A 26,969-nucleotide genomic window follows, 5' to 3' on the forward strand; every position below is an offset into this window, starting at 1 on the left:
TAAAAAAAATTTGTAAAAGACGCCAAAGTAGATGAATCTTCTAAAGACAATATGAATGTAGATGAATCTTAAGTTACTATTATAAGTTCCTTAAAGGAATGGATCACAAATCCATTTTCTACGGAAGATGAAAAGATTTAAAATGATATAATAATGTTGAAAAAAATGTATTTTGTTTTCTAAAGTAATGATTGTTTAAATAATGTTAACTTTGTTTTAAATTTAATTTAAAAAATTTATTTACAATGAGAATAAAACGTATAATACATAACTTTACGTTTTGACCTATACTTTCTTTAAGGGGTTACGCCACCCTGAACGCCTGAAAATTGGACGGTATTTCAAAAATAAATTTTGACAAAACAATGAAAAATACAACTTTTTAATAATTATAGTTTAAAAATACATGTATTTAACTTTAAAAAAAAGTTTTAATTAAAAAATATTCAAAAATGGCGGAGATATGGCGTTTTTTTGAAAATACATTTTTTGGAGCGGTATACATATTTTCTCAGAAACCACTCAACCAATTCTCTTGAAAATTTGTACACAACTTCTCAATAACATTCTTTATGGCACCACGCAGCCGTTTTTAAAAAAAATTTTAAGCATATGGGAGCACTTCAAAAAAAATTTTTTTCTTTTACTTTTTTTTGAAGTGCTTCCATTTGCTCAAAAAATGAGAAGTTGAGTAAATTAAAAGTTTAGTAGATTCTGATAAGACTTGTACACTGCTCCAAAAAATGTATTTTATAAAAAAAGGCCATATCTCCGCCATTTTTGAATATTTTTTAATTAAAAATTTTTTTTTAATGTTAAATACATGTTTTTTAAACTATAATAATTAAAATGTTGTATTTTTAATAGTTTTGTCAAAATTTATTTTTGAAATACTGTCAAATTTTCAGGCGTTTAGGGTGGCGTAACCCCTTCAACCTTACGTAAGTAGAGGAGGGGATTAACAAAATCTTACTTAACCTTACATGGGTGAGGGGGGGTTTATAATGTTTAAAATTGGCTTTACGTAATTTGTACACGGCCCCTTACTAATGCATGTTAAAAATTATTGCGCAGTTGTAAAGTCTTATGAAAACTACTGCGCAGCTTTTAAAGTTTTAATTTTTACTAAACGAAGATATACATGAACCTGTATAAGAATATGTTCAAGAACATGTATATTTTCTTGTATAGAAATATTAAATATATTTTTTGTACACGATCTTATGCAAGATCTTGTACAAGTTCTGATACAAGAACTTGTTCCAAATTCTGGTGCCGAAATTGTACAAAATATTGTACATATTCTCACCAGAACAGGTACAAGTTCACCTGCTGAACATGTACATTTGTGTGTACAAGATCTGGTACAGGGATTTTCAATAGGGTACCGTGAGTGTGGTGACGTTTTGGAAAGAGAACGATCATTATACATTTTGATGTGATCGGACAGTTTAGCAATTTAATTGTATTGCATTATTTTACAAATAATAATATAATATTATTTATTTTTTAGATTCAAGAGAAACGCGTTACTCAGACATCAAAGAGAAATCGACTCGAACGAGGAAATAAAGTACGAGAATTTTCTAGTGTAAAGGGTAAACAACCAAGGCGACAGGATCGGTTGCGTCTCCGGAACAGTGGTGCTAATAATGATCGGAAATGCTAGTCACTTTAAATATGAGCAACAAGAGAATGCCTTGATTTTTCATTAAGAAATTATTTTATGAAATGCAGTGAAGTACAGTTTTCTCAAAGAGTTATTACAAATTCTAAAATTTACTTACGGAGCATGAATTACCATAAGTATATCAGTCTAAAATTTGAGCTTAGTAAAATCGAATTCAATGCAATGTATACTAATTTTAAAAAAACTCTGAAATTTTATATTATCTGACACAATTGTCATTTCACTAAAAAAATGTATAAAAACATGCCTATTTTTTTGTCGATACTTATCAAAAATGAAGGTAAAGAGTTTTGAGAAAAATTTAATGTTCATTCAATTCTGTGTTAAATGTCACTTAGTACAAGTTTTTTTTAATAAATAGAAGCCAAGTTAACGTGTGAGAAAACCAACCAATTTTCTAAAATTTGAGAATTTTAATTTTAATATCAGTTTTTTCCATGTTTTAACAAGAAGAAACAAGAAGAGGTTTTGTTCCCAAAGCTTTTTGTACCAAACTTACAGTAAAGAAAGTTACACATTTATAAATACTGGTGTGGGATAGACTGACTCACTTCCTGAAATTTGTTGAGATATTAAATTTTTAAAAATAAGGTTTTCGCTCATTTGAATAACATTGGTCTACAAAAAAATACATTTTTTCTAATGCAAGCATAGGAATAGACTTATCTTATATATCTTTTATCGTTGAACATAAATCCAGCATTACAAATTGCCAATCACAATGACATTTTAAGAAAAATGGACTCAAAAACCCTACTTCTGCTCGTTTTTAATTAAATATATCAAATAAATCTGATATACCCAGCAACAAGCCTGAAATAGAATAGGATTCACCTTATTCACATTTGTATTCAATGCTGAAATATTTTAATTCTATTTAATATTCGAATTTCTCCTTTTACCAGCTTTACGTATAGTAGAATAGAATGTTGAATGAAATTAATTTCATTGAATTCTAAACTGTGCTTCCTATTCAATGTAGCAGAAAACATTGTAAACGTTTTTTATTTCAAAACTGTCCAAAAATTTTTGTAAAATCCATTATCCATTATTATCTTAAGATGGTTAAAAGTAGATGGTATCCGCTACCATCATTATGCTACTCGGTACTATCAAAGATGTTACAAAAAATATGGTTATGTTACACACTACAATCAAGACGTTATTCCGTACAATGTAGATTGTAAGTGATAGAATCTAGATAGCTGTCCCTATATGTAAGATCAAATATGGTACCTGGTATTATCTAGATAGTACCCCGTACCATCTATTTCTCTCCGTGTACTATAACTGATTCAAGCTGCGATCTTAACCTTAATGTTATATATGTTTTTCGTTTATTCCGAAAGTTGTTGCTCGAGTGAAGCGAGAACAGTAATCAAACGCTTCGAAAATGCTTCTTTTGTAAGCTGTGCATATTGTTTTTTTGTTTAACACCTATTTATAGAAAAACTCTATTTCAAATGGTTTTAAATATTAAATTTAAGGTTATGCTGCCTAATAGCAAATCTGAGACTGTATACTATACTTTACAGAAAAAGACTGTAGAAAAGTGTCTCTTGTTTCAAAGTACAGAAATCAACAACTTTATGCTGCATTTACATTAAGAGTGTTCATCGGTCTCTGAAATTTTTTGGCAAAGAGAGACTTTTAATTATCGCCCTATGAAAACGGCATTGAACGTGAAAATGATAAACATTGATTTTAAAACACTTTTTTCTCGAAACCTGAATCCAAAAGATTTTCCTTATCCATGCAAAAACGCGATTAAAAAATTAGAAATAGAATAGTAATATAATTACAGGGTTATTACGTTCTGTTCCCGTAAGATGTCAGAAAAAAGCAGGGATCACAAAGTTCCAACTGTCATTATACTACTTTTCTATTTCGCAATCGCGTTTTTGCATTAATTTGGACCAAAATTTTAGATTTATGAAATTTATAAAATAAGAATCTTTAGTAATATAGTATACTTACTGTTTCTACTATATCCGCTTGATTTTTTTCTCCATGCAGAAACAGGAGATAGTTTTGCTGTTTTCCTGTAGGAAGTAGTAACACTGTGGGTATAGGTGAGAAGGGGCGTGGCTTTAAAGATGGTACACAAGACCGATAGACGAATTTCCGTTGTTTGCACATAACGTGATTTCAATCTTGATTTGCACTCGTAGGGGAGACCGGGGCTGAAAGTACCGATTTTAAGAAAACTAAATAAAATGCTAGTAAAAATGAACTTTTTGTTTTAATCTATAGTCTATCAATTTTAAAATTTAATGTAGTTTTTAAATCCATTATAATTTTTTGATTATTTTGAACAGTTTTTTTCTAAAATATGATTATGTGCAGCGAGGCAACACGGCACGTTGAACTCCCATCTGGGGAGAGTTGTGCCGACGCCGGGGTTGGTTGTGCCGCTCAGATTTTTTAGTTGTTTCAGTTGAAGCAAATGATTTTACGCGTAAGAAATAAAATAATTATTGCCAATATATGATTTACTATTATTTATTAATCATTTGTTATAAACTTTTAAAGGTTTTTAGGAACAATCTTAAGATTTCTAGATTTTAGTAAGTACAAATAAACATTTTCTGACTTATATTCTATAATTGCATAGTTAGTAAGTCACTTAAAATATAGTTTTCGTAATAAGTATTTTTATTATAAACATTCAAAAGATTTTTCCAACAATCGTAACATTTATAGATTTTTTTAAATAAATAAACATTTCTGATTTAAATTTAACAATTACACTCCCTGAAAAAAGTAATCTCATATTTAGAGGAAAAATTCTCTTCTAATATCCTCTCAATTTTTCCTTTTAAAATAAAAGTATTCCACTTGAATGTAGAATATTTTTATTCTTTAGTGACTAATAATAAAACAAAACAATTTTTTTGAGGTTCTGATGACAAAAACATTTAATTAAAGTTAAATAAATAAACAAATCTATTAATTAATGTAAGTAATTAACTATAAATCATTAATTATATTTAATATTTAATTAAAGATATTTAATTTAGTGCATGAGAATAGCTTTTCTTTATCAGTTTATAACCATAATTGTCAAATTATATGCGAGAGGAAAATCCTCTCAAATGAAGACTATTACTTTTGATACAATATATAAGAGGAAAATATGCATCAAATTAAGAGGAATTCGCTAGAATCAAGATTACTTTTTTTAGGGTGATAATTAGTCAGTCTTTTAAAATATTTTTTGAAATAATTATTTGTATCGTTAATTAATTGTAAAAACTCTACTTTCTGATTAATAAATAATTTTTAAGACATGAATACTTATTCCGAATGCGATTTATTGAAATTACAATTGACACACATATAACTGACCCTTTTTTTACCCTTCACACATTTTAAATGTGCCCAGTTTTTGCAAACTATGCATTGAATCAACTTTTCTCTTGATTTCGGGTTGGAATAACTATTCGAACAAACGAGGCAATAGTAGATTATGGTTATGTAGCGATTGACAGCGGCACAACCAGCCCCAAGCGAAAGGCACAATTACCCTCGTTGCGTCGACGTTCACTTTTTATCAAATATTAAAAAAGTAGATAAATTAAATGTTAAGATCAATACACCATTGAATCCCTTGATAAATTTGGATCATTTAAAAAAAATAAAAAAAAAAAATGCAAAAAATAGACCAAAAGGTGTAAACATGAAAACTTGCACGTAAGTGACGCCAAAGCACGAAATTACTAACAGCTAATTATTCCGTGAAGAAAACGAAATCAAAATAGTTACCAGAGATATTCCTATCGGCACAAGTTACCCCCGGCACTTTCAGCCCTGGTTTCCCCTACATTAAGATGAGACAAAATATTTTTTTTTTGGTAATTTTTCAAAGTAAGTAAGTTTAATTTACGTTTTATATTGTCTAAGAAACAATATTCTTTTTATGCTTGTGAAGTTTACATTCGTTTATTCAAGATGTACATAGAAGGTTTCTTTGAAACCTGTGAAATAGAAATTAATTTTGTTAGAGGGAATCATAAGATACTTGTTTATTTAGAGAAAATGACTAAACAACAATATTATTTTTATTTATGTATGTAACAATAATAGATGATATACTAAATACAAAATGTTTTATCGTACAAAAGTATATGATATGACGATTAATGTTATAATACACATATAGTAATTTACGCACAATAATTCATTATATGAAAACTAAAATTTTTAGTTGTCGAAGTTTTCACATAATAAAAACACTTTGTGCCTTTTGGTCTGTCATTTAAATTATGGTTTTAAACATTTTACACACATCTTTTGAAAAAATTTAGAAGGTGAGTACTTTAACCACGAAGTATTGTTAGGTTTCTTCAAAAACTGTCGGAGAGGAAGGTGGGTGAATTTTTTCGAAAAATTTAAACAGTAAATTTTTGATGACTTGTAACTTTAAAACATAAACATAATTTATTTAATTTTTATTCTTCAATTTTTATGAGAAGTTCTAATAAGTTTGTGAATAATTAATTTCTAATTTTGGTTTAATAAAGTGGCCTGATGATGGTGTCAAACCAAGACACCGAAACGTTGCCGAATAAATAATTTGGTGTTTTATTTATTGCTTCCAATAATCGAAAGAATCTCAAATTTATTTATCATTAATTAATTAATTAATATCTCGAAAATAACAAAAAATCGGACAAGTGCGAGTTACACTCGCATTAAAACCGAGGGTTCCGTACCCCTAATCCTAAAATTTGTTGTGGACTGGAGGTCTTTCTTCTATCATTTGTTTATTTTCAATATCATAAGTTTTTAAAAATTTTTTATTTTTTTTATCATTTAACATTTTCAATTTTATGATTTTTTTAGATTTCACCAAATAATAAAAATATCAACAAATAAAAAATGTCAAAAGATAAAAAAAATAGCAAATGGTAAAAAAAAGAAAATGGCAAAAATGCCAAATTATAAAGAATGGCAAAACACTACAAAAAAATATAGCAAGCACAATTGGAGTTCTCGCTATATTTTTTTGTAATCTACACGCAAAAATACGTAAAAGTGTATAAATTTGAAACTCTTTAGATAAAATATTCTTCGTTTTTGGGGAGAAATCATAATTTTTGTCGAAAATTATCAGTTTTTCCTTGAAAACACTATGATAATTAACTCCAATCGTTCTCGCTATATTTTTTTTGTAATCTACACGTAAAAATACGTAAAAAAGTATAAATTTGGATCCCTTAGGATATAATTTTCTTCTTTTTTTATTCGAAAAATCCATGATTTTTTCTAAAAATATGAGTTTTCCTTAAAAACAATATGAACATTAACTCCAATTGTGCTCGCTATATTTTTCCTGTAATCTACACACAAAAATACATACGTATACCAAATATGAACTGCTTTCGTCAAATATTGTGTGCGCTAGGAGGATTAATCGCTTTTTTAAAAAATTTTTGATTTTTCTTTGACAACGCTATGTAAATTAATCCGAATCATGTTCGCTATATTTTTCCTGTAATTTTCACGTAAAAATACATAAGTGTACCAAATTTGAGCTCTCTATGTAAAAAGATGTGGCAACCAGGGGGGGATACATAGTCATTTTTAGGGATTTTAGGGTTGCCTTGCTTCACTAGTCTCATTAATAGGGTTCCCCCTTCGGGTACGGAACCCTAAAAAGGACATCTCAATATTTTTTGTGGTGAAAATAAACATTTTTAACTTTCAAAAAAAGACCGAACTTAAAAAAAAGTCAAAAAATCTTTTGATTTTCAAAAAAAGGGTCAAAATTTGAATTTTTTGAAAAATTTTTTGCACCATTCAAAATAGCAGGAAAAAACCTTTCGAAAACATATAGGTCAAATTTTTTTTATCTTTATGTTTAAAAGTTACAAGTCTTGAAAAATTCACTGTTTTAATTTTTCAAAAAAATTCAACATAGCTAAACTATGTGCAAGTTACAGCCCGATCTAATCAACTTTTTTCAATTAGTACGCTACAGAAATTTTACCTAATATATATATATATATATATATATATATACATATATATGCTGTTTTTTAAATTATAATTAAATTCGTTTTATAATTTATACAATACAGCCTCTTCGGTCTTTCTCACACCCTAACTCTACCTTTATTTTTAAAGAATACTTGCATTAAATGTCATTTTTTGTGAAATTTAATAATTTTCCAATATTTTTTTGAAATTTTTATTTTATATCAGAGTTTTTTTTAATGAACTGACAATTTTGACATCAGTTAAAATTTTGTAGTTTATACTACAATTGTAGTATAAACAAATATAAACAAACAAAACTTAACAACTTTAACGATTTACGATAAAAAAAACTCTAATTTAAACGGTAGTTTAGCAACTTGAATGTGTATGATAATCCTTAGAAAATATTTAAATGATGTAAATTTGATAATTTAAGAGAAATTATATTTATGTTAATTGGTATTTAAAACTGATTTTGTTACATGTCCATTGTACTTACTTCTCCTTCTAATTAAATAGATACCTGAGTCAATATTTAGGACCTATTTTAAACTCCTAATAATAGTACCAAATCACTCCAAACAGATTTTAGCCCTCTGTCGTCTTTACAAGTGGCCGATATTTGATTTGTTGACACTTTTTTAGCCTAGAGGGCTTACAAAGTGCCATCTTATTTACTTTGCAGGTCCTATATATGATAATAATATTTTGCAGGGAAAATTTCCATATATGATGACGTAAATAATAATGATGTAGCTGAAGTATGAGACGTCACAATTCGTCTCACAAAACGCTCACAGCGCCACGCAAGCAATATTTACATAGACGTCGCAAGCGGGCAATAATACAAACACTAATGTTATTCTATTCAAAAACTCATATTAAACAAATGATTATTTAAACATTTTAACACATAAAAGCTAACAATATACCAACTCTTACGTATAAAAAAAGTAAAACATAAATTATGACATTTATTTTTAAATTAGTAAGGGGGTTATATTAAATGTTATTATGCGCAACGATAGTAAAATTCAAATTTAACATTTATGCATAATTAATAACACTTACATAATTTTAACAGAAAATTTTATATTTCTAGTAATATTTACATTAAATAATAAAAAATTTACGCAATTCTAGAAAATCACTTAATTTTTATTAAAACTGTTTTTGCGCAAATATTTTGAACAAAAAATTGAACGTTTATGAACTAAAAACTCAACAATTATTATTTTTTTTAACGTAACGGGACATGCCCTTTCGTACAAAAGTACTCCTAAATCTAAAAATTACAATACTATATTTTACTAAATCTAGGTTGCCGCTTAAGAGAAGATATTTTAGTTTTCGTTTAGCAAGATATTACGTAATGATGATGTGAATCGTGTAACATTATTATCAAAGAAATTAATGACATTAGCAATCATATTTGCCTCTCTGTTAAGTCTAGCAATCAATGAGTTATTACCATAATTAGTTCTGTGAAATGCCACCGAAAACAATGTATATCGCCTAGAAAATATTCTAGGCACTGATAAATTTATCATAGAGAGAAGTGAGGGACAAAAGATAGCTCCGTTCATAAGTCTATACAAAAAAGCCATATCTGCAAAGTAGAAGCGTGAATTTAAAAATGGTATATTTAATACCGATCTTAGTTCCCTGTAATCATGTGTATGCACATCAAAGGGGATATTGAGCAATCTTGCAGCAAATCTAAGAAATTTGTTCTGAACACGTTCAATTCTGATTATATGGAAGACGTAGGAAGGCGCCCAAATGATACATGCATATTCTATAATTGTTCTGACAAGCGACAGGTATAAAGTCCTGATGGTTAACATGTTATGAAAAGCAGAAGCACATCTCATTATAAAACCCTAGACTTTAGAGGCTTTTGAGACAGTCTCAGTAATATGATCATTAAATACTAAATTATTATTAAATATAACACCCAAATCACGCACCCTCTCTACTCTCTCCAAAATATGACCATCAATAGTGTAATTGTTTAAATATAACCCTGGCGGATTGGGAAAACCGAGTTGTAACCGAATTGGGTTACGATTCGGTTCATTGTGAAATATTATCGTTAATCGACGAAATATGTAGTAAATAACTATTAGGAATGGTTAATATACATTTAGAGTGCTTATTTATGCAATAATAATAATAAATTAAGATATAATTAATTAATAATAAGTGTTTTAAGTGTACAGTTGTTGAATTACCATATATATGTATATTACCATCAGCGGCAGCTGTGATACGCGTGTTAAACCCTAGATGGCGTTAAGGATGACTTTGTGAATGAATTTCTAAAATTAAGCCCTTGAGTGTCAAATGTGTAAGTGAATATATAAGTTTTACAAAAATAGATCAATTTATTAAAACAACTCTTTTGATTTGTACAAATATAAAAAAAAATTTTATAATTTTTTTATATTAATCTTTCTCATGAAATGAGAAACATTAATTTTGACATAAAAAAACTTTTTTTCACAAAAAAATTTTTTTTTTCTGAATAAAAAAATTTTTTCTCTCAATGAAATGAGAAATATTAATTTTGACACAAAAAAAACTTTTTCTCATTAAAAAAATTTTTGTTCGTTATAAATTTTTTTTTATATTTGTACAAATCAAAAGAGTTGTTTTAATAAATTGATCTATTTTTTTAAAACTTATATATTTACTTACACATTTGACACTCAAGGGCTTAATTTTAGAAATTCATTCACGAAGTCATCCTTAACGCCATCTAGGGTTTAACGCGCGTATCACAGCTGCCGTTGATGGTAATATACATATATATGGTAATTCAACCACTGTATGCACTGTACACTTAAAACACTTATTATTAATTAATTATATCTTAATTTATTATTATTATTGCATAAATAAGCACTCTAAATGTATATTAACCATTCCTAATAGTTATTTACTACATATTTCGTCGATTAACGATAATATTTCACAATGAACCGAAACGTAACCGAATCGTAACCTAATCGTAACCCAATTCGGTTACAACTCGGTTTTTCCAATCCGCCAGGGAAATTTACACTACCTTTCGAAAAGGTTACAGCATGACTCTTTTTAATGTTTATACTTAAACGATTTTTAACACACCATTTTTGGAGTCTTTTTAAGTCTTTTTGTAACTTTAAAATATCTTTTTGAAAGGTAGACGGATGAATCACTTTATAACACTTAAGGTCATCAGCATAAAGTAAGAACGAGGAGTACCTGAATATTTGCTTAATGTCATTCATATATAAAATGAACATTAAGGGACCTAGACGTGATCCCTGTGATACCCCAGAGGTTGCTAGAAAAGGATCGCTAAATTCACCACCAACCCTTATCACCTGATACCTGTCAGAAAGATAATTTTTAAAAAAAAGAACAATGTTATCAGAAATGCCCAGTGATTTCATTTTATTTATAAGTATATTATGGTCCACCTTATCAAACGCCTTCGATATATCAGCATAGATAACGTCAACTTGCAGCCCCTTTTCTAATTTTTCTGTTAAAAAGGTTGTAAAAATTCCCAAATTTTTTAGAGTGGATCTACCCCTAACGAAACCATGCTGTTCATCAATTATAACTTCAGAGACCGCTGTATAAAAATTATCATAAATTATACTCTCAAATATTTTTGCAAAAACACTTAAAATTGTTATGGGCCTATAGTTCTGGGTATTATTTTTATTATCAGACTTATAAACTGGAGCTATCATTCCCTTCTTCCATTCATATGGAAAAACACAATATTTTAGTGATTTATTAAAAATTATAAACAAAGGTTCAATTAACGAATATCCACATGATTTTATAATGAATGGAGAAGTTCTATCGGGACCTGACCCCTTGCTGACATCTAAATCTTTAATTTTTTTGAAAATATCATTTCTATTGACTGTTATGGAATTTAGGTTCACATCAAACTTACGATTAAAAGATAAATCTGGGACATTAGCAGTAGGTAATGTGTACACTGATTTAAAGTGTTTGGCAAAAAGATTAGAAATTTCTAAATATGTATCACCAGATTCATCCTTATAAAACATATGTGTAAGAATGTTATGATCTTGACGATTAGATTTAACATAGTTGCAGAATTGTTTTGGATTATCCAAAATAGATTTTTCAACATTTGATATATAATTATTGTAACAAATATTAGAAAGTTTTTTACATTCTGACCTTAATTTGGAAAATTTTAAATAATTTGAGTTACATTTATTTCTAGTATAATTTAAATGAGCAGTCTACTTAGCATAAACCAGGTTTTTTTACTCATTTGAAAACCAAGGTGGAAAATTCGAAGAGTCAACATGTTTGAGTGGTGTATGAATATCAAAAATATTATATAAATGTTCATAAAAAATAGTCACAACGTTATCAACATTCTCATCACTCAGTAACAAGTTCCAATTAGTTGAATTTAATAAGGTAACAATACCAGCTATATTAGCTTTTCTGAAAACATAAGCTGCGTTGAGGTTTTGCGAATTATTATAACAAATATTTTCATGAACATTAGAAAAAACATTTATCAATAAACATGGATGATAGTTATCTAACGGTAATAACGGTCAATAAATGAACTACGCAAATTTCTACGAGCAGCTATAAGTACATCACCACCTCTTGATTTTACACTAGAAACTAGAATTATTATTTCTGTCAAAACGATAAACATCATATTTTTTAAAACCTAATTTTTGAGTATTTATATTTGTATTTAGCCAAGTTTCTGTTAGAATATATAAACTATAACTATTAAGAGAGATACATTCACGGAGCTGGTGAGTTTTAGTTCGTACACCCCTGACATTCTGGTAGTAGATTTCCATGAATGAATCAGACTTAAAAGAAGGGGACGCACTTTTAACACAATTAGGAGGAGTCATACAGGATTTGAAGTCGACCCGCCCACTTGCAAAGTGACAGTGGTCGTACGTCTCCGGGGGGGATCTTGATGATAGTGGGGACTCCACGGTGATAAACCATTGTAATATTCGTCTCTCCCTCCTGTCGACGTATCATCAGCTGTTCCTGAACATCCCGAATTTCCCCTCTCTGCATTGGCGTCTTGTCGGTTGTTAAGGACAAGATTTTCATTCTCGACTCTAGGGTTGGATCCCTTTTTGCTGCTATAAAGGACTTCAGTATCACTTGTGCCTTCTCCTCCGACACACACACTAACTTCACAGGTCGAGGCTTCCGTGAGACCTGCGCATTAGAACCTATTCTATATACTCGACAGCCCTCAAGATCAGAAGCTTTAGAAAAGTCTTGTAATGTACTGATCACTAGTGCTTTTAAGCTATCAGTGGGTACATTGGAGGTTGAGGGAGCATTATTAACCAAATTATTTTCAGGAAGACCAAACAACACGGGATTCTTCTTTCTTTCATTTCTATAAATGATTTCATTGATACATACATTAGTGTCAGTTTTGTGGTCAGTGTTTTCAGGAAGATTAATCTCACACCTAACCAGTCTCCCCTCAACATCCAATATACGATTAGATAGATCTGTTACCCTACCTTCCATGCCGATAAGCCTTGAGAGCGTATCGTCACGTTTGACATCGATGTCTTCAAAATTTCTAGTCAAAGTGCTGAAATTGCCTGAAACTGTTTGTGTTAATTTATTGACTGCACTCATGATAGTATCTAGACTAATTGATGATTGAGAACTCTGGGAATTTGCTGATGGAGATTTATGCAATAAAAGTTTTAAAAAAGTTCTAGGATATCAATTAATTTTCATAAAATCTGTGGTGGCGCGAAGATTTTGAACTAAAAACTCAACAATTATGCATAAATAATAACAATTAAATTGCTTCGACCAAAAATTTTATTTTTCCTACGCATTCGCACATTAAATATGAACAGATAATCACACATGCACAAAGCACAAACACATGTATATTCACACATATACACAAGACACATACACATATATACTCACACATATACACAAAATATATTCACATACATACACATGTATACTCACACATATACACAAAGTAAATACACATGTATACTGACACATATACACAACATACATACACATGTATACTCACACATATACACAAAGTACATACACATGTATACTCACACATATACACAAGACACATACACATATATACTTACACATATACACAAGACACATACACATACACTCATACATATACACAACATACATACACATGTATACTCACACACATACACAATGTACATACACATATATACTTACACATACATACAAAGTACATACACATGTATACTCACACATATACACAAAGTACATACACATGTATACTCACACATATACACAAAGTAGATACACATGTATACTCGCACATATACACACAGTTGATTCACATGTATACTCACACATATACACAAAGTACATACACATATATACTCACACATATACACAAGACACATACACATATGTATATACTCACACATATACACAAGACACATACACATACACTCATACATATACACAACATACATACACATGTATACTCACACACATACACAATGTACATACACATATATACTTACACATACATACAAAGTACATACACATGTATACTCACACATATACACAAAGTACATACACATGTATACTCACACATATACACAAAGTAGATACACATGTATACTTTCACATATACGCAAACTAGATACACATGTATACTCACACATATACACAAAGTACTTACACATGTATACAAACTACTTACAGACAAACCACATACACATCTATACACTCATATACACACAATACACATGTACATGTATACTCATACACATACACAAAGTACATACGCATGTACACTCACACATATACACGATACACATACACATACATCACGTTATATTAATTTACATTTCTATGTAAATATAAGGAGTTTGAAAATAATGAATAGGTATTAATTAAATTAATATATATGAAATTTATTATTAATTATGAAATTATAATATATGAAATTATTTAATTTTAATGTATCACGTCAATATGTCTAAATTATTTTTTTGCATGTTGATTTTGATAAAGTGATCTTCTTAACATAATTTAAAATAAAAACGGGTAAGTCCACGTCATAAATATCAGAATCTGCAAGTGGTTCTTCGATTTTAATGATATTTGGTAAAATTATAGCTTTATATAAGAGCAATGTGTAAGTAAAAGGAATTTTTAAAATATCTAAAATTGTAGGAGTTATATCACTTTTAATTTTGATATTGCATTTTTTCTTTCCTTTATATCTCGGTCAATTTTCAACCGATTTTGATGAATGAAAAACGATTTTTTTCAGAAAATTACGTATTTTCAGAAAATTTTAAAATAAAAATAAAATTTTGTTATTTAAATAGAAAAAAGTAAAAAACAAAATTTCTTTTTGATTTTTTTTCAATTTTGACCTCTTTTTTTTAATTTTTTAATAATATTCCTTTTTATTTTATCTTTAATTTAAAAAAAATTCATCCTGGAGACTTTTTTAGATCTCGTGATATCGTCCTTTAAGTATTATAAGTCTTCATCAATTTGAAAACCGCAGGACTTGCTTCTATCATTACTTTCATTTGTTTGTTGAAATTTTTTATGGTTATGAATAACTATTTGTTTTAGAATCCTCTAAAAGAAAGCGCTAAAAACTTCAGCTTCAATTTCAGGTTGCAATGTTAAGGTTTCATTACAATTTATTTTAAATTATAAATATTACAAAAAATAAAAACTTTGCTTCAAATCTATTAATAAAATATTGATTTGCTTGAATTTTCACTTGTTTTAGTCAAGTAATTTAAAAATAAAAACATTATTACGCGAAAGTTTCTAGTTTGTAACAATAATATTATAAAACAAATGAAAGTAGAAACACAAATCTGGATCCTAGTTTTCTTGAGATGTAGATATTTAAAGAACGATATCACGAGATCTAAAAAAGTCTCCAGGATGAATTTTTTTTAAATTAAAGATAAAATAAAAAGGAATATTATTAAAAAATTAAAAAAAAAGAGGTCGAAATTGAAAAAAAATTAAAATGAAATTTTGTTTTTTACTTTTTTCTATTTAAATAACAAAATTTTATTTTTATTTTAAAATTTTCTGAAAATACGTAATTTTCTGAAAAAATCGTTTTTGATTCATCAAAATCGGTTGAAAATTGACCGAGATATAAAGGAAAGAAAAAAATGCAGTATCAAAATTAAAATTGATATAACTCCTACAATTTTAGATATTTTAAAAATACCTTTTACGTACACATTGCTCTTATATTAACCCTCTGCCTGGCCAGTTGACCGTTATCGACAAAAAGCGACAATTCGGTCGCCTGGTGGGGACTATGGGAAATACATTCTATAGCGTTAGAGTGGGGATAACCCAGGACAGGGAGAGGGTTAAGCTATAATTGTACCAAGTATCATCAAAATCGAAGAACAACTTGCAGATTCTGATATTTCTGACGTAGACTTACCCAAACAAATGAATTTGACTCTGACGCAGGATTCAAAAAGGTTACATCCTGACTTCATATTCTTTGTTAAATTCATTAAAACAATTTTTTATTTTAATCTTTTTCTTCAAATCTACTGAAAAGCCCATTATAATATTTGGATGGTAGATACTTAATATATATATATATATATATATATATATATATATATATTAACAAAAAGCGTTATATATTAAGTTTTTATTTATAATTGAAATATTATTAAATTATTATCTATATATTTTTTTTGTTTATATTATAACTTAATTATGCTCAATGTTAATGTTTTTACACAATTCTGAATTAATTATCTCAATGTTAATTTCTTATTTTCGATATGAATATTCAATCTTTTCACACAATCCTTTTAAGAAAGGAAAAGTTTGTATTATATATTTAATATGATTTATTTAACATTACTTTAATTTTCATTTAGTTTCTAAATTGTTAAATTAATTGAAATTAAATGAAAATTACGAACTCCAGTGACATTTAAAAGAGCGACTGCAGCTCCATCTTCTAAGTATATGTGAGTTTTTAATGTACTACATTTCATTTGGAAATGTGAATTCATCCTTCTATTCACTTTTACATTGTCAGTGCTTATTTCTCATTTCGATATATTCGACTTTTCTCAAACTGTCTTTTTTAAGAAAGGATATGTATGTTTGAATTGTATTCCTTATTATTATAACTTATTTGTCTTGATTTGTTTATATATTTATTTATACCGATTTAATTGAATTATGAATTAATAATTATTATTGTAAAAATTATAGAATAATAATATTATATAATATATTATATAATAATTATTATTATTATTGTTTGAAAATAATGTATAGGTATTAAATAAATTCATATATATGAAATTTATTCCGGAAATTTATATTATAATAGATTTATGTTATATTTATGTTTGAATCGTATTCCTTATTAGTAATCATTTAATTATGTATTATATAATAATTATTAGGGTAACTGCACCAGTGGTGGATCAGTTAAGCCCCTTAACTTTCTTATTTTGACTTTGAAGTTCTGTATATGTTGCTTTTAGACAAATTCGAGGTTATTCTTTATAGTATTATGGACCAGATAGTTCCAATAGACATTTCCTTCAAGGTTGGACTTGATTTTGACACCTACGTTTACTTTAATGCTCCATCAAAGATAATTTGTCAATGATCCTATTCTGGATCACTGTTTGCACCAGTCATGGTTATAGATTGCTCCAGTGGTGGATGACTTAAAAAATCATACTAAAAACATTGCATTTCAAAATTACGAGACTGAGACGTTATGCAACTTTTATAAGGCTTTACGGACAGATTTTAAAATTCACTTTCCTATCCATATTCCCTCCTCTTTCATTTCTATAGGTATAATGTGACTAAATGTTAATTAATCATCTTTTTATTAGAATTTTTGGTAATAAATAAATAGAAACTCTTAAAGCTTCAGTTTCAATGATAAATAACATTTATTAATTCTGGGTATTTTAATTCAACAAAAATTTAACAATTTGAAATCAGGTGTTAACAATTAATAAACATTTGAATTAGTGTTAACTAAAATTTAACTCATAAAATTTTCAATAAAACAATGCGTCAACAGGCAAAAAGTAGGACTGATCCACCACTAGATTTTGTTACTTTTTTGGTTCCAGTCGTGGATCACCCGAAAACAATGGACACGCGCTACTTACAGACGTAAATATTGTTTTCAGGGCTCTATGGGGATGAAACGAAATGCCTCCTATTGTGAAAAGAATTAAAAATTGTCCTAAAATGGCTCCAAAGCTTTCTATTCCAAAATATACTCTTAACTTACATGCTAAGGAAAACTCTTGTTTTCTGTCACCACTTTAGTAATTGTTGTCCTGCTTTCTTCGCGATGAATTTAAAAATTTTTTTAAATTGTAATATTGATCTGTATAACTTTCTTAACAATTACCGACACTTGCGGTTCATTTACTTACAAACGTGTAAACACAAATGACCATTTTTCTCGCAGTTGATCCACCACTGGTGCATGATCCACCACTGGTGCAGTTACCCTATAACTTATTTGTCTTTATTTGTTTATATATTTATTTATACCAATTTAATTGAATTATGAATTCATAATTATTATTATAATAATTATATAATAATAATAATATTATATAATATATTATATAGTAATTATTATTATCTTATTATCCATTGATAATTATTTATTTAAATAATTCTTCATTTTCTTTGACGGCTTATTATTATATTTTTTAAATATTTATTGCCTATATATATTTTTTTAGATTATGAATTCTAATATTATTATATATAATATATATGTATATATATAATATAACATATAACAATAAATAATATTATAAAAATATACGCATACATTCACATACACACACATAGACATAACACTATAAATAATAATAATAAACATAAATAACAAAACATAATAATGTTATGTACAACATACACACACATTTACACTATCATATATTATATTAAAAGATACATTTAATATAAGTACAAAACATTAGGTTAATAATTGATAATAAAAATTCTCCCGAGCGAGCGAGGATACATCGCTAGTTTAAATTATTAAATATGCTTACAAAGAGCCATCTTTTTTACTTTGCAGGTCCTATATATGATAATAATATTTTGCAGGGAAAATTTCCATATATGATGACGTAAATAATAATGATGTAGCTGAAGTATGAGACGTCACAATTCGTCTCACAAAACGCTCACAGCGCCACGCAAGCAATATTACATAGACGTCGCAAGCGGGCAATAATCCAAACACTAATGTTATTCTATTCAAAAACTCATATTAAACAAATGATTATTTAAACATTTTAACACATAAAAGCTAACAATATACCAACTCTTACGTATAAAAAAAGTAAAACATAAATTATGACATTTATTTTTAAATTAGTAAGGGGCTTATATTAAATGTTATTATGCGCAACGATAGTAAAATTTAAATTTAACATTTATGCATAATTAATAAAACTTACATAATTTTAACAGAAAATTTTATATTTCTAGTAATATTTACATTAAATAATAAAAAATTTACGCAATTCTAGAAAATCACTTAATTTTTCTTAAAACTGTTTTTGCGCAAATATTTTGAACAAAAAATTGAACATTTATGCATAAATAATAACAATTAAATTGATTCGACCAAAAATTTTATTTTTCCTACGCATTAGCACATTAAATATGAACAAGTTTATGCAATAAAAGTCTTGAAATTTTTTCCGTGTATTACCACATGGAAATATAAAGATAAAAGTCAAAAACTGAAGAGGTAATGTATATCTTTCTTTCTCACATCAAGGAATATAACATATAAACATTTTCATTTAATATTGCATTTCTCTATCTAGAGAATTCGAAATAACATAAGAATGTTTTCGCCTAAAAATCTTACTCTTCTTTTTGTCTGTTTTCAAAATAAAAAAAAATGTATATACCAGTATATTAGACTTTCAGAACAATATACCACAAACAATACCAATCCTTGGGCAATAGAGCCTTTGTTAATGAAGATTAATTCTGAGGGGCCAGGTAATAATTTTTAAATTTTTTTATTAAAATTTTCTGGGGCTCTAATACAGGTAGGGGAGAGTGATAAACAGTGAGACAGTTTAAACAGTAGGACACTTTAATTTTTTGAAAAACTACTTAAAGCAACTCGACCAAAATTTAAATGTAAAGCATGTTTATGACATCACACTATCTCCAAAAATTTTAGCCACATTGATTTATTATTTACAAAGAAAATTGAAAAAAACTGTTTTTGACATTAGAGTAAATTTTTTCTTGCAATACAATGCTGATTTTTACATAAATAGGACAGTTTTAAAAAAAAGTGTAATTGTTACTTCGTTTACTCATGTTTTTAAGTATAATATCCAATAATTTAAAATATTTTAAAATTTTACAAACAATTTTTATTTAAATAATTTCTTGCGATTGCTCAATTTAAACAATGGGACATTAAACACTGGGACAGGCAAAAATTTAAGTTTATGAAACGTGGATTTTGGCAACACTAATTTTAATTTTTTAATTAAATTTAATTTTTAATTTTTTTTTAATTTTGGCAACGACTAAAAATATGATTTTTTTATGCTAAAAAACATTAAAAAATTCAAAATTTATAATTATTACAATTATTGTTCGGCAACATTTGAAAAATAACACTTCATAAGAGAACGACTATTCAAATTTTCCTCCAAATTGTTTTTAGGTTATGATCAAATTATGACGTACTGTAAAGCAGTACTGTAAACGTAAAAAAAAATAATAGCATTTTCTCATATGAAACTTGACATCGTATTATAAAAATGTAAAATATTATTTAATTACACGGTGCTACAAAAAATTTTTTTTTAAATATACTTCTTATGAAACCTATTGGAGGTTGTAGGTCACAAAAAACTAAGAAGAATGGTGTATATAAAATTCTCCAAACACCCCTAAATTTTCATTTTAGAGCCAGAAAACCATTTTTACGTATGTTTATGCATAAAAACCTTTGTAACTTTCTTATTTCTGCACCGATTTGAAAATATTTCTTTATTTTGAAGCTGAGAAACAGAGCTTTTTAACCGATATTCGATATTTTTGTTTAAATTAATATTTATATGAGAATAATTTCAAAAATGTTCAGAAGTTGTCATTTTTCTCGCAATTTTTCAACTTTAACTGATGTTTTCATCGTTAATTTTAATTTAAACATTTTTTCACTTCTAGCGCTATTAAAGCGTATTAAATTCTGCATCCAACGAGCCCTATTTGAATAGAATTTGTAAAAAATTAACTGAATTATTGCCAACAAGCCCTATTTGAATAGATTTTGTAAAAAATTAACTGAATTATTGTAGTTCTTCTCTTTACAGGTCTTGTACAAGAAAAAACATTTAATATTAGTATACAAGAAAATGTACATGTTCTTCTACATATTCTTATGCAGGTTCATGTACATGTACTCACACATGAAACCGTTCATGTCCTTGTACAATTTCATTTGAAAAAAACTTTTTTTAAAAAAAATTTGAAATTTTATTAATTTAGAACCATTAAAACTCTTTACTTATGTATGCTAAGAATTATTGCACAGCTGTAAAGTTGTAAGAAAACTACTGCGGGAGAATTTTGTATACACCATTCTTCTTAGTTTCTTGTGATCTACAGCCTCCAATAGGTTTTATAAGAAGTATATTAAAAAAAAAAATTTTTTGAGCACCGTGTTATGAGTGTTTTGCAACATTTGTTAACGTTATTTAATGCAAAACATATATATTTACAAAGTACCCTACCGAAAGAGTGGTACTGGAATGGTACTGAATTGGACTTGGCTTGAGTTCCACTTCAGTACCACTACCTGATAACCCATAAGAAGACATTTTTAAAGTACTTTAACAATAGTTTTAAAGGTATATAAGATCAACAAACCGTCTCTCACGATATACGTGTAAAACAGCAAAAAAAACATAATAGTTTGTAGAAAATTTCTGTTAAGTTTGGAAATTATATTGCAATCCCTCCTTGAACAATAGACCCCTAGGTCCTTTGTTGAAGGATTAAAATTTTAACCCGAGTTTTATTGCTTAAAAAATTTGTAATTTTAATAACTCAACTTTAAAAAATATATATTCAGATTCGTTAATATTTCCAGATTATGAATATCTAAAATTTATCATAAAATAATTACATTTAAAAAAGTTATAATTTATCTCGTATACCTTAAGTTTGATAAAAAAAAATGGACATCATTTTTGAAATTAGCTGACAAAGGAAATATCATATGCATAATAATGTATGAAAATAATATAAATCTATGAAAAACAAATATAATATTGAAATAAATATAAAGTTTTAGTTTAAACATATTGAAAAAGCTAGTCGCTTTTCACTTTTATGAGGGTATTAACGGTAACTCGATCCTTTTCGCAGGTAAATTTCCCAGTTCCATTTCAGTACCAAAAATTAGTACTGAGTTGGTACTGAGATCTCAGTTCCAATTTCCCAGTACCAATCCAGTACCACCCTTCCGGTAGGGTATGAAGCAGAATATTATTATTGAAGCAATTATTCATTATTTAATAGTAGGTGTCCCACTGTTTAACACAAACCTTCAAAACAAGAAAAATATATCAAGTTCCAAAAACTTGAAATTTTTCTATTTAATCACAATATAATTTAAATAGAATATATGAGGCAAAATTCCTGAAATGTCCGAACAAAAAATTAAAAGTTCTCGAATTTAATCCATACTTTTCTAAAATGTTGTTATTGTTGGTGAAAGTCTAAAAATCAATTATTATTGAATTTAATAAAATAGTTTTTAAATTACAACGTTTTTAATTTTTGACTTTTGAAAAAAAAATTTTTTTTCAATGTACAATATTTATAAGTAGAATGCATAAAAGTTAACATATATATAATGATTTTTAAAGCTTTTTTGACGAGCTACACGCTGTTAATAAAATTTTTTTTTTTTAAATAACATTTGACCTTGAAATTCAAGGTCAAAATGTTAATTTACATTTATCTCAAAATCGGATTTTTTAAAATTATTTTTAACTATCTCAATGGAAAGCTTGACTAATTTCCTACAAAACATGTAATTTTCAGAGTGGGATCTTTTAAAGTTTTTGAGATATTAATTAATTAATTAATGTTCATAACAAATGAAATATTTTACAAACGAATAAAGTTACCGTAATTCTGAAGTTAGTAATTGAAAGTTAACGTAATTCCGCATCCAACGAGCCCTATATGAAGTATTTTGGATAAGTAGATTGTTAATAAACAATTAGTTAACATTGCAATTGTTTATTAACAATCTACTTATCCAAAATACTTCATATAGGGCTCGTTGGATGCGGAATTAGCTTAACTTTCAACTGGTAAGTTTAGATTTACGATAACTTTATTTGTTTGTAAGATATTTCATTTTTTATTGTTATTTAACTAAAATTGAACAAAAATACTTCATATAGGGCTTTTGGATGCTTCTTGTTAGTAAAAAATAAAATATTTTACAAACAAATAAAGTTATGGTAATTCTGAACTTACCAATTGAAAGTTAAGCTAATTCCACATCCAACGAGCCCTATATGAAGTATTTTGGATAAGTAGATTGTTAATAAACAATTGCAATGTTAACTAATTGTTTATTAACAATCTACTTATCCAAAATACTTCATATAGGGCTCGTTGGATGCGGAATTACGTTAACTTTCAATTACTAACTTCAGAATTACGGTAACTTTATTCGTTTGTAAAATATTTCATTTGTTATAAACATTAATTAATTAATTAATTAATATCTCAAAAACTTTAAAAGATCCCACTCTGAAAATTACATGTTTTGTAGGAAATTAGTCAAGCTTTCCATTGAGATAGTTAAAAATAATTTTAAAAAATCCGATTTTGAGATAAATGTAAATTAACATTTTGACCTTGAATTTCAAGGTCAAATGTTATTTAAAAAAAAAAAATTTTATTAACAGCGTGTAGCTCGTCAAAAAAGCTTTAAAAATCATTATATATATGTTAACTTTTATGCATTCTACTTATAAATATTGTACATTGAAAAAAATTTTTTTTTTCAAAAGTCAAAAATTAAAAACGTTGTAATTTAAAAACTATTTTATTAAATTCAATAATAATTGATTTTTAGACTTTTACTAACAATAACAACATTTTAGAAAAGTATGGATTAAATTCGAGAACTTTTAATTTTTTGTTCGGACATTTCAGGAATTTTGCCTCATATGCATTATATAGAAAAGAGTTCAAACTTTATGGTAATACTAAAAAGTGTGCAAAAATATATAAAATTGACATATTAATATGTCTTTGAAAAAAAAGTGTCCCACTGTTTGTCACTCTCCCCTATATACATATATGCAGATATATGAATATTTTTTTTTATTTTTAAAACAAAAAGGAAGAAGATTAAGATTTTAGACGATGATGCTCTTATGCCATTTTCAATCGTCTAGATAGAGAAACGCAATGTTAAACAAAGAAGTACTTATGTTATATTCCTTGGTGTAAGAAAGAAAGGTATGCGTTACCTATTCAGTTTTAGACTTTCTTTGTAGCTTTTCACGTGATAAAGGGAGAAAGAAATAATTTCCTTGGTCCTCAGAGTTATTAATTAATCCTGTTTAACAGTTTGCAGGTCAAGCGAACCCTCATTTTCATCTTGAGTTTCCATTGATATTTTTCTTTTCCTACATGCCAAATTTTTATCCTTTGCGTATTTTCTTTTCATCTTCAGTTTTTATAGATAATTTCTTTTTTTTTGCATGTCAAATTTTTTTTTGCGCTCTTTCTTTTTTATTTCTGTTTTATTACGATTACGTTTTCTCAATCTCTCATTCTTCTGTCTTATTATTTTCTGCTCATATGTAACTTCGCGCCTTGCCTTCCTTTTTCTTCCCTTCTCTTTAATTGCTCGAATTATCTTTTTATCATTTTCTTTACTCAGAAAATTCTTCATTTTTAAATATTCATGTGGTGAAATTTTGTTCACATTATTATCAGTTGTACGAATTATTTTCTTTTCACTAGTGCCATTTAGAGAATGTTTAATTTTTAAATCTTGTGTTAATAGAACTCTGATAATATTATTACTGTGCAAAGTATTAAAAACAGAACAAGAGTTCAAAATATAATTTTTATGTTCCTAAGTTCAATTTATGAAAAGACGGTTGTAATCATTCTCTATTATCGAATTCCTATTGTGAGACGTTCTTACTGCCGGGAAATGATTTAAGCGATTATTTTCAAACATTGACTTAAAATGATTTCTCATTTTGTTATTATCAGTTTCATAATTTACACGGTTTGGCAATACGTTAAATAATATAGATGTTGCAAATGCTATTGCATATACTCCACACTAAACACTACCAAAAGGTTGTTGATTAACAGCTTCAAAAACTACTGTTGGTTTAAAAGGGAACAATCTAATTAAACATTTTATTTGATGCACATTTAAACACCCCTCATTAAGGCTATCAAAAATATAAAGCCTTACTCTATCGTAATAAACACAAATTCAGTGACCATAATTGTTATTACCGCTAAAAAGTATTTGAATATGTTTATCACCTTCTCTAATTGGGACAATAAAATCAAGCATTTGTACATCCCACACAGCACAACATCTTACACCAGGCCTACAGCAGGCTTACATGTAAGGTTTGTAAGGTAACATCGTAAGCCCATAGTAGACTTACAGTAAACCAAAAATGTCCGCCTTACAGTAAGCTTACATGGTAGGGTCGAGGTAAGCTTACATGGTAGGGTCGAGGTAAGCTTACACGGTAAGGTCGAGGTAAGCTTACACGGTAAGGTCGAGGTAAGCTTACATGGTTGGGTCGAGGTAAGCTTACATGGTAGGGTCGAGGTAAGCTTACACGGTAAGGTCGAGGTAAGCTTACATGGTAGGGTCGAGGTAAGCTTACATGGTAGGGTCGAGGTAAGCTTACACGGTAAGGTCGAGGTAAGCTTATGAGTAAAGGCTGTGGTAAGGTTATTATTAAGTTGTAAGGTTGAGGTAAGGTTGTGGTAAGCTTACAAGGTAAGGCAAGTTATATTCAAATAATAATATTAATAATAAATAAATATTCAATAAAAAAATTTTTCTTTTGCCTTATTCTATTTTGGGAACCTATCATTTCGCAGAAAGTTTTGAAAACAAATTTGGGAGGAGTAGGATTCGAACCCGGGACCGAAGTATATACCTAACAACCTAACCAACTGAGCTAAACGGGGAACTGACAATGAGAAAAGTAATCTTACTTTTAAAGTGGAACCAAGAAGATAATCAACTCCTTAAAAGCAAGATTACTTTTCTCATTGTCAGTTCCCCGTTTAGCTCAGTTGGTTAGGTTGTTAGGTATATACTTCGGTCCCGGGTTCGAATCCTACTCCTCCCAAATTTATTTTCAAAACTTTCTGCGAAATGATAGGTTCCCAAAATAGAATAAGGCAAAAGAAAAATTTTTTTATTGAATATTTATTTATTATTAATATTATTATTTGAATATAACTTGCCTTACCTTGTAAGCTTACCACAACCTTACCTCAACCTTACAACTTAATAATAACCTTACCACAGCCTTTACTCATAAGCTTACCTCGACCTTACCGTGTAAGCTTACCTCGACCCTACCATGTAAGCTTACCTCGACCCTACCATGTAAGCTTACCTCGACCCTACCATGTAAGCTTACCTCGACCTTACCGTGTAAGCTTACCTCGACCTCACCGTGTAAGCTTACCTCGACCCTACCATGTAAGCTTACCTCGACCCTACCATGTAAGCTTACTGTAAGGCGGACATTTTAGGTTTACTGTAAGTCTACTATGGGCTTACGATGTTACCTTACAAACCTTACATGTAAGCCTGCTGTAGACCTGGTGTAAGATGTTGTGCTGTGTGGGATACAATGTACTTTGCATATTGAAAAATGAATTGGAATCTTTTCTTAATAAATCTTCAAATTTGTACATATGCATGTAATTTAACAATTTATTTCTATATTCAATAATTTTTAAATCTTTATCACTTAAACTAACATACTCTTTTCTGTTGGCCATAGTATACTTCGTTTAATTTTATTTTGGATTGATGAAAACCTAAATATCTTTAACCCTTTTGCTCACTCTCTCTAATATAACCAATTTTGCCTTTTATTAAATATAACCAATTTTGTCTTTTATT

General features: G+C 28.0%; 1 protein-coding gene across 3 annotated transcripts in view; it reads left to right on the forward strand.

Moving 5' to 3' along the window:
- The window catches only part of LOC127282168 (tumor protein p53-inducible nuclear protein 2), a 381,620-nt gene that overhangs the window by 156,943 nt on the left and 197,708 nt on the right, over nucleotides 1–26,969 (forward strand). For 2 of the 3 annotated variants that reach the window (XM_051306283.1, XM_051306282.1), the window contains exon 4: nucleotides 1,514–2,343. The exons of the other annotated variant lie outside the window; for it this stretch is intronic. In XM_051306283.1, the coding sequence (XP_051162240.1) occupies nucleotides 1,514–1,669 (156 nt within the window). In that variant the 3' untranslated portion in view covers nucleotides 1,670–2,343. Of the gene's footprint in view, nucleotides 1–1,513; nucleotides 2,344–26,969 lie in introns of those variants that run through there. 3 annotated transcript variants of the gene reach the window in all.

The sequence above is a fragment of the Leptopilina boulardi genome, unplaced genomic scaffold (genome assembly GCF_019393585.1).
Source record: "Leptopilina boulardi isolate dan_hultmark-lab unplaced genomic scaffold, ZJU_Lbou_2.1 LbouV2_285, whole genome shotgun sequence".
In the NCBI taxonomy this organism is placed as follows: Eukaryota; Metazoa; Arthropoda; class Insecta; order Hymenoptera; family Figitidae; genus Leptopilina; species Leptopilina boulardi.